The 14,924-nt window shown below is 45.2% G+C and overlaps 5 protein-coding genes across 5 annotated transcripts; 2 read left to right on the top strand and 3 right to left on the bottom strand.

Moving 5' to 3' along the window:
- Positions 1–1,774: 1,774 nt before the first annotated feature.
- Positions 1,775–2,057, bottom strand: L199_006036 (uncharacterized protein; the record flags this gene model as incomplete). Its single annotated transcript, XM_064891737.1, has 2 exons — positions 1,775–1,978; positions 2,055–2,057. The coding sequence occupies 2 exons, from the start codon at positions 2,055–2,057 to the stop codon at positions 1,775–1,777; spliced, it is 207 nt and encodes a 68-aa protein (XP_064747809.1).
- A 300-nt stretch (positions 2,058–2,357) lies between these two features.
- Positions 2,358–3,942, bottom strand: L199_006035 (uncharacterized protein; the record flags this gene model as incomplete). The annotated part of the gene is made up of 4 exons (XM_064891736.1): positions 2,358–2,632; positions 2,785–2,835; positions 2,933–3,504; positions 3,575–3,942. The coding sequence occupies 4 exons, from the start codon at positions 3,940–3,942 to the stop codon at positions 2,358–2,360; spliced, it is 1,266 nt and encodes a 421-aa protein (XP_064747808.1).
- Positions 3,943–4,588: 646 nt separating this feature from the next.
- L199_006034 (uncharacterized protein) lies at positions 4,589–6,360 on the top strand (the record flags this gene model as incomplete). Its single annotated transcript, XM_064891735.1, has 5 exons — positions 4,589–5,024; positions 5,145–5,209; positions 5,316–5,457; positions 5,635–6,094; positions 6,162–6,360. The coding sequence occupies 5 exons, from the start codon at positions 4,589–4,591 to the stop codon at positions 6,358–6,360; spliced, it is 1,302 nt and encodes a 433-aa protein (XP_064747807.1).
- Positions 6,361–7,353: 993 nt separating this feature from the next.
- L199_006033 (uncharacterized protein) lies at positions 7,354–8,899 on the top strand (the record flags this gene model as incomplete). Its single annotated transcript, XM_064891734.1, has 9 exons — positions 7,354–7,372; positions 7,494–7,606; positions 7,695–7,790; positions 7,886–7,966; positions 8,046–8,170; positions 8,239–8,335; positions 8,430–8,571; positions 8,650–8,788; positions 8,854–8,899. The coding sequence occupies 9 exons, from the start codon at positions 7,354–7,356 to the stop codon at positions 8,897–8,899; spliced, it is 858 nt and encodes a 285-aa protein (XP_064747806.1).
- Positions 8,900–9,578: 679 nt separating this feature from the next.
- Positions 9,579–13,993, bottom strand: L199_006032 (uncharacterized protein; the record flags this gene model as incomplete). Its single annotated transcript, XM_064891733.1, has 6 exons — positions 9,579–11,642; positions 11,695–12,758; positions 12,813–12,854; positions 12,911–12,997; positions 13,093–13,641; positions 13,720–13,993. The coding sequence occupies 6 exons, from the start codon at positions 13,991–13,993 to the stop codon at positions 9,579–9,581; spliced, it is 4,080 nt and encodes a 1,359-aa protein (XP_064747805.1).
- Between the last annotated feature and the right edge of the window lie 931 nt (positions 13,994–14,924).

Below are 14,924 nucleotides of genomic sequence, written 5' to 3'. Positions count from 1 at the left end.
CCTGGCTCACCTGTATCTGTATGTACCTCTTGAAAGTCAGGTATATCCAGTTGTGGGAATCCCAGGTGAATATCCGATATAATATCTCTTTTCACTCATTCAATTGATGTAATCTGGCTGATCATCTGTGTTTCGATGAAAATGATAAAAGATGCGGCTGTGAATCGGGCGGCGCGGTCTGTGGATGTAAGCCATGTAGATGTGTGAGTTGATTGATTTGACAGGAGAAGGACGTCGGTGGCAAATTTGTTTATCAGTCGATGAGAGGAGGTAGACAAATCATCATTGTATCATCGTACTCTCTACTCAGATATGAAAATGTATTACTAGATACATATGTAAGTAGCATATATAATAGCATGCGTGCGGTACCTATCTCATCTGAGTCTGACTTCGCTATGGTGAGATATCAGTAATCACCCACTCCTCGTTTGTTGCTATAAGTGGGGAACAAACGATTCTACAGCAAAAGCCTCTTCACCTACTTCGGCTTAGCGGACAAATCCAAAGGACCTAATGCATGCAGTACACACTATTTGACGACCATCAAAGGTCACCATCACCATCATCATCGATGACGACATGATCTTCACCTTCTTCTCGGTAGTTGCCTTCTTAGCCCAGGTACAAAGCATCAACACAGCTGAGTAAGGTAAGTTTGCAACGAAGCTTCCTTTGCAGTGAGAAAGAGGAAAATGCGAATACTGCCGAGTTGAGTACCGTCGATCAGTCTGTTCGTACGGTTGGTATCGGTACCATACGATCAAGAAGAACATCTTCCATCCCCAACAGCCGAAGTCGAACCTGTGATAATGATCTTACGAGATACACCATAGAGCATAGAGCTTAGTATAAATAGCAAAGAAAAAAAAACAAGCTCAGAAGTTTCCTCTCATTTTATCAACATAAGAAGGGGTATATTTGTGTATCGTTTTTTTATCACTATCCTACAATATCATGAGAATCCTGACTGTACTTGTGATAGCCCACGTCATTGCATCTCACCCATACATACGTATCAAGGCATCATCATACATATCTCACACTCCTTATCAACCAAGTGGGCACCTAACCTCTCAGTCAGCGATACCACTGACACATCATCACTTGGGGCATTCCTCGTGGGACTAGCCCAATCAAGCGAGTCTAATCGGTTTACCGGGCGCAGGTTTAGGTTGAGGCTTGGGTGGGATAATTACTGGTGCAGGTGGGTTTCGGGGAGGGACGAGGATGGTTGTTGCCTATCGAAGAGAACTTATTATAATGTCCTTGACTATACTGCACAGAATGGTAGAGCTATTACAGGAGAGGGAGGGGGGCGATTGCACTTACAGACATGTCGTCACGGTGTGTGTTTGTTGATATATGAAAAGCTTTTATTGAGTGTGACTTGTGCAAGTATATTGGTTGTTTTGTTTATCCTCGTTGTCGATCAGCTTCGATATTGTTGAAGAAAGAAAATAGAAAAGAAATAAAAGAGAAAGATGAATTTGTAACAAGTCATTGGATTCCTTTCTTTATATACAGTAAGAGCGTTTTACTACTGTAACTAGTCTTATGAAATTGACGTATACATACTCTACATTGATGTGTGAATCGTACAACAACAACTTGATATGGTAAACTTCTGATAGATACACTAGAACCAAGGCCAAGCCAAGCTATCACCCTCTTTCTGGCCGAATCGGAAATCGGAAGGACCTTGAAGAATATGTCTTTCAGTGTGGATACACGACAGATATTTTGATGTGAATGACATACGGTACGATTTCAGTCATTTACCCGACCCACTCCCACTCCCACTCCCTCCTCCCTGTCCGCCACCGGGTCTAGGTGAAGAAATGTAAACGCTCGCTTGTCCCCATGGAGTAGGTTTAGGCTGTTCGCCCTGATAGGTGATAGTCGGTTGATCGTATTTAGGAGGTGGGTTACCGGAGATATCTGTCGTCGAAGTTGTATGTTTGTTCGGTTTGGATGGCTTGATGGAAGCGGTCAGTTAGTAGAATGCGATACACCTCTTTGGGTTATCGTACCACAAACATGGAAGAGCTTACCATCTTAAGTGGATATGTATAGGTTGAATGTTATCTCTTCGAGTAACTAACTGGTAAGTGGCAAAAACATCTACAATTATTCAACATTTGTTGAAATCTAAGACAGAAACTGTATTGAGGTTTGATTATGGATACATGGTTGATCAGACGGTCAATCAGTAAGATCTGAGATACAATAGCGAGATGTTCCAGACAACTCTGGTATTACGGATCGTATCTCAAGATTTCTATGGTTATTCTATACATACAAGACGCGAAAAGTCCATTCTGTATCAACGTCAGGTTGTATTCCATTCGTCCCTCTCAATTTCCCATCACCCCCGAAGCCGGTCCCTCATGCCCAAACGAACTCAACATCTCCGCAAGATGTCTGGCAGGTTCTTCCCCGAAAAACATATCCATATTATCTTTCGATCCTTGCATTTCTACCTTCGCTCGGTCCATCATTTGACTTTCGAATGTTCTCAAGGCTTCATTCAGTTCCTGGGATGTAGGGGCGACCTGCCCATGCGAGGTGTTTGAGGCAGAAGTGGCGAAGAGTGGTACGAGAGTTTGACCGAGTAACGCGTCTGCTAATGCTATGTGAATTCTGTGGTATCAGCTCAAATCGAGGATGCTCGGGAAAGAGACGAGAGGTCTGAGGATTTGTCATGTTATAGGTGAATGGGATGACGAGTACAAGAGGAAAATTTACGATCGAAGAGAAAAGCGGGAAAGATCCAAGACTAACCTTGATTGACACCCTCTCCCGCAAATGGAGACATTACATGAGCTGCATCGCCTGTAAACAAAGCCAAAAGACAGACATCAGCATAGCTCTTCGCATATCATTGCAGGATAAAGAAATGAAATGGAATGTCAAGGAAGTTGGCACTAACCCATTACAGTCACTCCCGTCTTATCAGTCTTCCAGCTCAACTCAGGATCAAACTGATATATCTTCCTCTGCTTTATACTCCCTTCTTCAGATGCCATTATAATCTCTTTCACCTCCTCCGTCCACCCCTCAAATAGTCCACATAGCCACTCTCGCTTGCTATCTTCAGGCAGGGGATGTAGCTTTTGCCAATCGATGGGTACTTTCAATGCCAAATAGACTTTACATCTCCTTCCAGAGTTCATCTGAGGCATCATTGCTTTCCCTTCATCTAGCATCATCAATGCACCCTTACCTATATATCCTTCCAAGTGAGATGTGAGGTTCGACTGAGGTATGTCAAGCTCGTACATTGATATACCCGAGTACTGAGGCTGGATGTCATGTAGTAGTGGACGAACTAGGGAGAAAGCCCCATCTGCTCCAACAAGGTAAGGGGTTGTGATCGATGGTTTGTCGACAAAGCTGAGCTGGTAGGATGATTGGGAGAGGGGTATGATTGAGTCGATCTTGTGGTCCCATTCTACGGTTGAAGGGGAAAGCGACCGGATGAGTAGATTACGGAGGTCGGTCCTGGAAGTACAGAGGGGATTAGTACATGGTATACCAGAGGAATCGTAGTGTCACAAAGAAGACCACTAACCTATCAATCTCGGGTCTGCCCCTAATCACACCCTGCTCACCAATCTCTTTGAGTTCATCTGTCGCTCGTTCCTCCCGGTCCTCTTGGACGTTCTCGTCCAACCATATTTTCCCAGTCTTATCAACCACTTTCATAGCTTCACCTTCGGATCTCATCATCCCCCTCGCTTCTCCCAGTAGGCCCGTCTCCTTCAGGGCTAGTAGTCCGGTATCCTCGTGGAGATCAAGTGTACCTCCCTGAGGACGATAATCGGCATGAGGATCAGATTCGTACACTACCACTGGGACATGGTTCTGTTCGAGGTATTTGGCCAAAAGTAGACCGGAGGGACCTGCTCCTACGATCACTATGGGTCGAATGGATGTCATCGCTGTTTGTGTCCGATGAAATCAGCAGTTGTCCGTTAGGGGAAGTCGATGTTATGGATATGGTATAGATAGATTACGAGGAAGGAGTTTGGATGGAAGTGAATTCAGTTGTGTAACTGAGGGCCTCAATGTATATACATGTCCTGACGAGCACAAAGTCCCATGGTCGGCCACCTCTCGCGATCTATCATTAGATGTTGGTCTTTATGTACCCGTAGACGAACAACAAGCTAAGATGAACAGATAACTTGGGATATCCGACGCTGATGACTCTGTTCGGCTTGAAGCGTCCAGCTTCGACTACTGGTCTATTTCCGTTGGGATACGACAGGACGAAAAGCATACACGAGACGTGTGGACTGTGCCACATCAGAGTAATACCGCGGGGAAATGCCACCACCACCAGTCACAGCAGGAAGCGTCCAGTACAGACAGCCAAGTTGGTGTACTCGTATGTACCAAAAGTTGAAACCAAGCTTGAAGGGACATAGATCACATAGCAAGGGGATAAGATAGATGAGATAGACCAGCAACTGATCAGAAACAGGTTCTACGAGCTCGACATCATATACGATCGATCTCTCACATACATAGCCCTTTCAAGGGCGTCCTACCGATAATCTAATCTACCAATACTCTCCAAAACATGTCCCATCTCCTTCCACCCAACTTACTACGTCTCTTCGCTCCTCGACCCCAACCGCCATTTCTCAAACCGCTCACTAAGGATGAACGAGTGAGGGGACCGAACAAGCTTGCGGGTGTAGCACCGCTCTTTCATCGATTGAAAGAGGAAGCGGACGAAGAAGAGATTAGACAAGGTATGGCTGAAGCTCAGGCTGAGAAGGAAGAGCAACCCGAAGCCCAGCAGGAACAGTTGAAAGGTGAAACGAGTACGAGTACGAATGGTGCGATCAAAGAGGAAGATGGAGAAGTGAAAGAAAGTAGCAGTAAAGTCAAGAAGGGGAAGAAGAAGGATTTGATAGCTGAAAAGGGTGTAATTGGGCCTGAGGCTGTAAAGATGAGGCAAGAAATCAGGAAGAAAAGACAGGAGGAATATAAGAAGAATGCGGAGAAGAATTGTGAGTGACATATCCAACTTGAGTCGCACCACCGATGAACTCTACTCGAAGAAGTCATCTAGGGAAGGAGGAGAACCAAGATTCTAACAGATCAAATGCTGATATCGTTGTAATCGATAGATAAACCTCAAGATGACCCAAATGCTGTAGGAGATCCATATAAGACGTTATTCATATCGCGACTGGTAAGTGACTCAATCTCAAGTTATCAACATCCGCAACACGATAATCAAATGTTATGAGGGTTCAAATCTGGAATAGTCTTACTAATTGTGCCATCTCACTTTGCAGTCCAAAAAAGCAACAGAAGTTGATCTACGACGTGAATTTGAGATGTACGGAGCCATAGAGAAGATAAGGATAATAAAAGATAGAAAAGGGAAAAGTAAAAGTTATGCTTTTATCGTTTATGAGAGGGAGAGAGATATGAAGGGTGAGTGGAAAGTTTGATCCTTCACTGGATCCATCCCCATGCGTTTATCCATCTTCTCTCAATCTGTGTTCTATCATGATCCCTTTTGTGATATACTGAAATGGGCATCTTGTTGTTATCAATTCTGTGAACCGTCATAAAGTCAAGTACCAAGCTAATATCTGATTGCATCTACAGCGGCATACAAAGATGCCGAGGGAATACCAATCCACCACAAGAAAATCCTAGTCGACGTCGAACGGGGTCGTACTGTGAAAGGATGGAAGCCCCGTCGTCTGGGTGGAGGACTGGGCGGTCGACCTAAACCCGTCGAAGTCAAGGAAGTCATACAGCCGGTAGTACCAGCTTTCGGCGGTGGTGGTGGGTTCCGGGGTGGGTTCGGTGGTGGAAGAGGAGGAGGTGGTTTCAGAGGTGGACCTCCCAGAGGTGGATTCGGCGGAGGCGGAGGGGGTGGATTCGGAGGTGGACGAGGTGGATTCGGTGGTGGGGGAGGAGGGTTCCAGGGTGGTCGAGGAGGGTTTGGCGGCGGTGGTGGTGGTAGAGGTGGATTTGGTGGTGGGGGCGGTGGTTTCAGAGGTGGTTTCCAAGGTGGTGGCGGAGGTGGGGGATTCCAAGGTGGAGGAGGGGGTGGTTATGGGTAAATATCATTCTCATTCTTGTCCTTCACACTTTCGAGATTATCAGTCAAGCTAACCTCAGTATAGTGGACCTCCTGGTGGCGGTGGTGGGTTCCAGAATGGTTATCAACAGGGACCTCCCGGCGGTGGTGGCGGAGGTGGTTTCAAGAGGGATTACGATAGTGGGGGTGGGGGTGGGGGTGGTGGATATGGCGGTGGGGGTGGGTATGGAGGAGGAGGAGGAGGAGGGTATGATGATCGTGATCCGAAGAGGATGCGATACTAAAAACAATGTTATCAAAAGTGTATTGTATTGCCCCATTTTCTTCTAAATCCACAAAGCATATCTTTCGTATCATTGGGTAAGGGTAAGGGAAACGGAAGTCAAACGAACCCTTATCGACCGCCTCATCAATCAATTTGCACTGGACAAAGATTACCAAAATGCAGCATTACAGAAAAGGAAGGTTCTAAGTATGTAATTAAGTATACAAATACCTTTTCCCCCCAGCAATCTATCTTTTCCATCTCTTCGGAAGAGATCGATTGGTCGAATGATAACTACTTATACAGACGAACGCATCGTCATTCGTGAACATTGCATATTGCACAATTTGATGCAGTTGCATGAGGTGGGTATGGTAGGTGAATTATCATGCCCCGAGTGTCTCCCTTTTGTACCTCTCATTCACGAGTAGTTGGAGGGGGAGGTCGGGCTCCATACTGCTATTACATGTTCGATGTATCGATGTCGACGTCGACTTTTTTACTTGCTCATGATACGGAGGTATCGGAGGTATCTGGTATCCATTCGCTTATCCTCCTTGAAGTACCGTACGCTATCTCGGAGTAGCGAGGTAAGAATAACTCATGTCCCTCCGTGATGATCTCATACACTGTATTGCAGGAGCATCAGATGCCATGTTTTTGTCCTTATCTCTTCCTCGACGGCACCTGTTCCACTCATCTAGGTGGGTGATCATATCCTATCGCTCGCACAGCAAAGACCGAACGATAGACGGTGACGGTGAACGGTGAACGGTGATTGACTGTTGACTGATGATGGATCGCTAGGCACGGTTATCTATGCGTTCCTCAATCACCGAGTGTCGTTATGACGTGCGCATGAGGTGATCACAAGACTGGATAATGGAACTATGTATATACATATATATAGGTATGAATGGACATGCACACATCCATGAATGCTTATTCTTTCCTTCTTCTTTCTCATTGGTAACATATAGGTCCATTCACTTAACAATACAAACAAATCACCATGTCATCCGAGAAGATTAGTAAGTGAGGGTGGTCATCTATGTATTTCTACCACCACTCATTATCTCCGCCTGAAAGCAACTAAGAGAAAGATGTACTGATCAAGCACATCTTTTTCCCACCATCTCTCTTGTACAACAGCCCTCTACGAATTCGTCGGATCATGCTGGGCCAACGCACCCAAGATCGCACTTTCCGAAACTGGATTTAAAAAGGATAAAGATGTTGAATGGGTATCGATCAATCTCGCTGAGGTGAGCCAGCATGACATAACATATATCCCATGAATACGGACCATGATTATCAGGATGATAATATTTATATATATATTTTTACTTCTAGGGAAAGAATTTCGAACCTGATTATCTCAAGATCAACCCTGCTGGTACTGTACCCACCTTGATCACAGGCAAAGGGGAGAAATTTCAAGATTCGATCGTGAGTTATATACATCCTTAGTCAGGATCAGTCCATCGATTTTATCTCTTATATCCTAAGATTATCGCTAACGCATCTTTCACCCTTATGCTTAGTCCGCTGTGAGACAAATCATCAAGCTCGCTCCACATCCACCAAAGGTCGATGCTCACACTAGTACCAGTATCATCGAGGAGGTGAGTCAGGCGTCGGTATAGCTCTATTCAGTTGATTATGTTGTCGCTCATGGAATTGTCGTTTGTCCAACATCTCCAGATCCATGCTTCAGCACATGACCCAAATGCAACCTTGCTCTTCGCAATTAACGATGAGGATCGAAAAGAGAAATCGAACGGATTACCCAAAGGTTTCTTACAAGGGAGACAAAAAGCTTTGGACAAGTGAGTTCATTTGTGTTTCTTCTGCTTTACCTTACCTAGTGTATGAGCTCATGTATCTGAGCCGACAGACTCGCTGAGAACCCTCCAGATGAATTCAAAGATTTCTTATTGAAGAAGAAGAAAGATAATCAACAGTTATTGGATTTCTACATCGCTGAACCTGATGTGAGTGGATTTCCAGAACCAGACAACAGCCACCATCTCTTAGAAGAGGAGTTAGCTGATCTGATTGATGCGACCGTGATATTTGACCTGATAGGAATCTACCAAACAAGCTCATTACTCACAAGGTCAAAACCTTTGGAAATCAGTTGGTATAGCCATCCGAGGAGTGATCACCCAAGCATTAAAGAAGAATGACGGTCCCTTTGCAGGTGGTGAAGAACCTTCCGAAGTTGATTGTAAGTCAACTTCCATAGCATATAGTCGCTTTCTGTGTCCGACATTATATAATGATATTTGTTTGTGCTTTGTATTAGACCACTTGATCACCTGGCTAGCAAGGACCATCACCAATACCGGTGTAGAACCTGGTTCACCAGCCAGCGTGGCCATACCTAAATTACAGGAATATACAGGAGGTCATAATATCGATCCTGTCGTAGGACGATACTGGGAGTAAGTGAATCTTAATCTCCTGAAAATAGGTGGTGATGTTGATTTCGATGTGCTTTGATTTGTAGTGCATGGCTCGCTAGAGACAGTTTCAAAGATAACAGTATTCATTAAGGGGCTCGCTCATGGTGAAGCTGCAACTAGGAGTGAACAGCAAAAATAAGATGATGATGGCGGAAAGGATATCAAGTTGAACTGAAAGAAGATTCCGGTTAACAAATCAGTCATTATTGATTCAATATAGTCAATGTATCGTGACAGAACATGTATCCCCCGCAATGCAGCAGTTTCCCATGGCAGATTCACTTGGGATCATGCCCAGCACCATGAGATGGTCATCATTCATATGCAATGCATCGTTCCTATCCGCGAGCAAATAGATCATACTGGGCGTAACATAGAAAGAGGAAAAAATGCAAGTATTTGAAACAAGATGGTTGATTGGTTGGTAATTCTATAGAAACAAATTATAAGCAATGGATATGGATCAAAAGCAGCAACATAAGAATTCTAAATCAAGCAAACTAATGGAAATTAAAAAAAAACTCTTCCTACGAGCTATCAGATACCAACGAAAGCAGGAAAACAATTGAATTGTCCATTCGACCTGAAAGACAGAAGGCAAACATGATAGAAAACCCCAGAAACAAGACAAGCTGAACGTATCCTTTTCCTTTCCATCTCGTCCCCTCAAAAAGATACCATCCACTGTGCGATTTAATCTCAGATCCTTCTACCGTTTCAACTGGATGAGAAGTAAATTTTGCCATCCCTTTCCGCATGAACATCCACGTTACCGATTAATCTCCCCACTCAATCTTCTAGGATCCCTTACCGGTCTTGAAGGTGCCAATCCTCCATTCCCATCCGAAGTGAAACTCTGACCACTCAATCTGTTCGGATGTTGAGCAGGAGATGATGAGATGGGTACGAATGCGCTTGGTGGATATCCCGTCGACTGAGGGGTATTGGCCGTCCTAGTACTGGTAGATGGCATGACGGGAGTCTGAGGTTGAGGTGTTGATGGTTCATTACCAGCTGTCGTCCCGAATTTTGGTGGTCTAATTACCCTAAACCCCTTCGACCCATTCCCATTCCCATTGTTTGAGTTGGTGGAAGAAGGTAAACTTTGATCAACACTTCTAGGCGTGACATTCGCACTTGAACTGTTTGTCGTGATCGTTCCCAAATTCGGACTAGGATGTACTGACGATACGACATTGCCTGATGGGACCTGATGAGTCTGCGGTGTGGGTGTAGGTAAAGGTTGGTTGATCCTCTTCACTTTGAATGTCGAACTTGCTTTTGCGTAATTTGACGAAGTCGACGTCGGTGTAGGAGAGTTCATGGGTGATCCACCCGACCGTTTCACTACGAAAGCTTTCTTAGCATTAGGCGAAGGAGATTCGACTCCTGCGAATAGAGCTCCAGACTCAGCAGCCAACACAGCCTTTCTAGCTTTATTCTCGTCCCTAGCTTGAGAAGCAATCTCCTCGTCCAATTGAGATCTTTTCTTCTTCCCAAATCCAAAGAAACCAAATCCACCACCTCCGCCAGTAGGAGACGCAGACTGCATCTCGGGACTTAAGGGTACATCTTCAAAAGGTAATGGTTCTCTAAATCCTTCTGTACCAGGTAAATTCGATTTTCTACGATTGTTCTTCTTAGTCTTGCGTTTGGATGGTCCAGGTTCGTCATCTGACTCTTCGTCCGATTCATCTGATATACCTCCTTTATCGTGAGATCGATTGAACCATCCGGATGATTTGTTCTTCTTATGCTTCTTCACCGTCGAATTGGAGTAATTACTATCAGGTGAGGGATCATGTTTCAGATCATTCAACGATCGTCGTTTGGGTATAGCTAGAGCGGGGGGCTTCAATCCAACGTTGTTAGGTCTGATACCTTGTTGCTGCATTTGATTGGATGGACCAGCTGTAGCATTGGGGGAGAATCTTGAGGTCAAGGATGGAGAAGCAAGCGGGGGAGCAGTTTCGATGATAGCTGATGATGATTGTTGTCTATTGTGAGGCGGAGACATCGGTCTGTGGGATACTTGAGACACCCGTATCTGAGGTGCATATCCTCCAGATCCAACACTGACAGACGAATCACGTCTTGGTCCAGGTCCTGCTAAGACTTCGTAAGGATTCTCCGCATCCGCTCTTCCACCTCGTACGACAGAGAAGCTTCTCTGAGGTGTTGAGCCTTGATGCGGTTGACCATACATGCCATTGGTAGGTGAAGTAGCTGAAGGAACGTAGGTACCCGGAGGAGCGTAACCGCCTTTACTGCTGGTACTGATGGGAGAAGGTCTCCAAGCATCCATGATCGCATCACCGTGTCCTTCAGCAGATCTCGACTCCGAACTCAACCTTTCCTGCTCAGGTGGAGGAGGACCAAGAGGAGGTGCATAGCCAGGGAAATAGCTTTGATCTTCTCTCTGCTGCATCGGCATCGCTGGGTAGCCGGGAGTGAGGAAAGGTGTTGATACTTCAGAGGACACTACAGGATGTCTAGAAACACCTTGAGAGTGTCTATCTAACATCATTTGAGTCGTCAAGGACCCAGCGGCAGACACGTTTCGCTGTAGTTGCCTTGAACCTCTCTTTCTTCGTTTCCTAGCTGCCGCTTTTCCTCCTCTGACTCCATTTAGGCAATCTAAATCCATTATAGCAGCGAATATCCCTCCATCTAATGGATGTGTGGATTCGTCGAAATGAACACCGCCGAAGATACGGATTGATCCCTCGATTATCTTTGTTATAAGCATGAGGAGGAAAAAGATGAATATTATCGCTTGGAGGATGAATATGGCATAAGTAATCCAATCGTTGGTAGGAGTATTAAGAGCGATCTGTACATCATTCATCAGCATGAAGCAAGCAAACAGTGTAAGCACAACTCACAGGTGGGCTCAATAGCATGACCAATACCATGGTACATAGCCGGAGCAATCCCAAGAAAGCATTCGAAGCACCCATACTTGCGCCTTCGCCCCAAGGATACCAAACTCCAGGGATGATTAACATGGCTAATTCCACTATGATGACAATGATAGCTTGCGCGATACCGCTTTTCTGACCGGCACCAACAATTATCCCTACGATCAAACTCGCAGTGAGAGGGACGATCCGGTACATCTGCTTGTTTTCCACGTAAATGTTATACATTGGTCCAAGTGAAAGTAAAGTTCTTGTCGCATCGTACAGCTTACCACTGGCAGTTCTGGATATTCGGTAAAGGATGAAAGCGGGAATGATTACTGAGATGAACGCGAACGCCAAAGCTGCAAAGACACGAGATACAATGCTTGCTCGACTACCCAGAGTGAGCTGGTATATCGAAAATGCGGTTATTGGCATATGGAAGATGAGGATCAATCGGATAAGATTACCATACAGTGCAGCTGCATGGAAAGCACCTGCTTCACCCTTCAATCTAAATCTCAACCATATCCTTCTGAAAGGCGAAGCGGAATTGACTTTAGCTTGTTGAGCAAGTGAAGCTCTTGTGGGCAGCGAATTTGGTCCATCTGACCATAATGATGGATTTCTAGGATCATAGGCTTCTTTACCACCTAAACTTCCTCTTGGGCTACTTCCCAGACTTGCTCGTTTAGGTCCGGGACTACCATGTTGTTTCGTCGTTCCGATTGAGAGATATTCGAATAATCCATGAAAGAACCAGATGAACAGGCTTATCAAGACGACAGCAGCTGTGAGCAGTAAGAAGATGGCTAAGCATGTACCAAAAAGGTCTTGTGGACGTAGACCGACGGCAGTGGCGAACGATTCCATCCCATGAGACGAGTTGTGGCTATCAAATAGAGGATTGAAGGTTGTTGTGTCGAGATAAAGAGGATACTGAGCATCGTTCATCTGCGTTGCAAAGGCCGTTGGTACAGTATAATTGGCAGGGTAAGCGCTGACTCGCTTGTTTTCGGCATCGGAGCCTTGTATCAAGGTGGTATCTACAAGGAAGGGTAAGTCAAGCAAGTATTGTCCAATTAAGAGAGGAGACTCACTCCAAACCAGGTCCGCCCAAGCACCTCGAGCGAATATCGGGTCTGAAGTTGAGGAATCAGCATTACGGACGAAATGCCGCAGCTATGCGACTACTTACAAGCAAATTCTGGCCAATTGACAGCTATCATTCCCAGCATGGTACAGAATTGAATGTGGAACAATATGTCCTTTAAAGATGGTGTACCTGATCACATTGTGGGGTCGATCAGTATCGAAACAAGCGAAATATATCCTTAGTCATATTCAGATTTTCATAGTGAAGATCAAGTTGGTACTCACAAAATCTAAGGAGACCACCACTGACACTGAGCCTTTCTCCACTTAAACCACTTATAATCATCGTACCCCATTTCCTCAACCTCACTTCTCTCTTATTCGGTCCACCCATTCCAGCGATTTTCAGTGCGCTGGATTCTTTCTGATCATATTCAGCTACACCACTTCCTACGATCCAACCAGTGACAAATCTTGCTCCCCAACTGACTATCCAGAACCCAATAGCCGTGGCAACAGGTAACCATAGGAATAACCTGTAATACCACCCTTTCCTATCATACGGCGAAACTTGAATATCTAAACACGCCAGATTCGCCGCTTCCGCCGATGTATCCACTATCCTCACTTGAGTTTGTAAGGTCGTAAGGGCGTATGAGCTGTATAAGGGGATTGATAGGTTGATAGCGAAGTTGCCAGCAGGTAAAGGACAATAAGTTGTGTTATATGGGGAATATGGTGTTGGCAATTCAGATGGGAATAGGGAATTGCACAACCATGAAGTTGAATCGTAGACGTGCCATGTTGCTGCTTTGGTATTGGTGAACAAGGTAGCTATACAAGAAGCCCATACACCGTAAGCATGAACATTTCTACCTGTGGTATAGATGGAGATGGGTTTCAACGACTCACCTAGTTTATTGGTATCATTATCATATCCCGACACCTCGGCACCTACTACGCCGATCAAATCAACCCTCAGCACCTTATGTCCATCTCCTGTCAATCCCAATTCTCTCGCCTCATCCGCAGGAACGATCTGGGCATATACGTCCGAAACGTTCATCCGATTCTGACCGGCAGCGATGGGGGAGTATGAGGAGAGACATGATGAGAACTTGGCTTGTAATGGTGTAGCAAGTGTCGTGGTAGCAATTATAAGGATCGTAAATATGTAAATGAACATTTTGACCTGTAACATGAGCAAGCAACAATCATCAGCTAGAGGTTTATTATAGAACCGCACTTCAAGCTGCACTCGCAGAGGATATATCTGCAAGAAGGATCTCGATGATGTATCCTACTCCGAACAGTACAGCGATCTCCTCAGTTGTCTCTATTGAATTATTGCAGCGTTGAAGCACAGACGTCTAATCTAGGATATCGGGATATCGATCCAAGCTTGATTTCTTGACGACGGCCAGTTTTAGATTATTCCTCTTCAGTGAGGCACGCATAACACCTGTATTTCCTTCCAGAACTTCAGCATGTCAGCTGAGAAGGATGGTGGTGAAATCGCTTGCCGTACTGAGTGCTGAATTTGACCCTGGTAAGCTGCCAGTGGGTATGAAAAGAGGGAGTATGCAAGTGATGAAAAGAACTCTGTTCCCAAGGGGGCATACGACGGTAGCAAAATGTTGAACTGCAAGGTACGACAAGATCAGATATAGAAAAAAACCAGAAGTGAACGAACGAATCGCGTGGAACATGCATGGTCAGAGACATATACATCCCAGCCCAGATTGCGTCACTTCCTGCATTCATTCATCCCTTCATCCCTCCTTTATGTACATGCAAGGCTCATTCAGACGATTGCCCTCCGTGAGGATCTGCAACCGTCCTGCAGATAAGCACACGGATGATAGCAGGAGAAGGAGGTTGATTGATTGGAAGGGATGGGGAACGGAATTCATGCTTGTCGGTCATGGATGAAAGGCGATGCGAGGTTCACATGAATGAGCGCACTGTTGATCCGCAAGTGGTGTGGCAAGTTGGCTGACACGGAGAGGGAGGTAGACTGTATATATAGAACAATAAATAGATCAAATGGATATGATTCAGTCAGCACATACATACTCCGCTATATATCAGAAGCTCAACGACTTGAAATGATCAAC

This window comes from Kwoniella botswanensis, chromosome 1 (genome assembly GCF_036426115.1).
Source record: "Kwoniella botswanensis chromosome 1, complete sequence".
Classification (NCBI taxonomy): domain Eukaryota; kingdom Fungi; phylum Basidiomycota; class Tremellomycetes; order Tremellales; family Cryptococcaceae; genus Kwoniella; species Kwoniella botswanensis.
The sequence above is the reverse complement of the archived record's forward strand: the minus strand, read 5'-3'. Positions and strand labels throughout refer to the sequence as shown.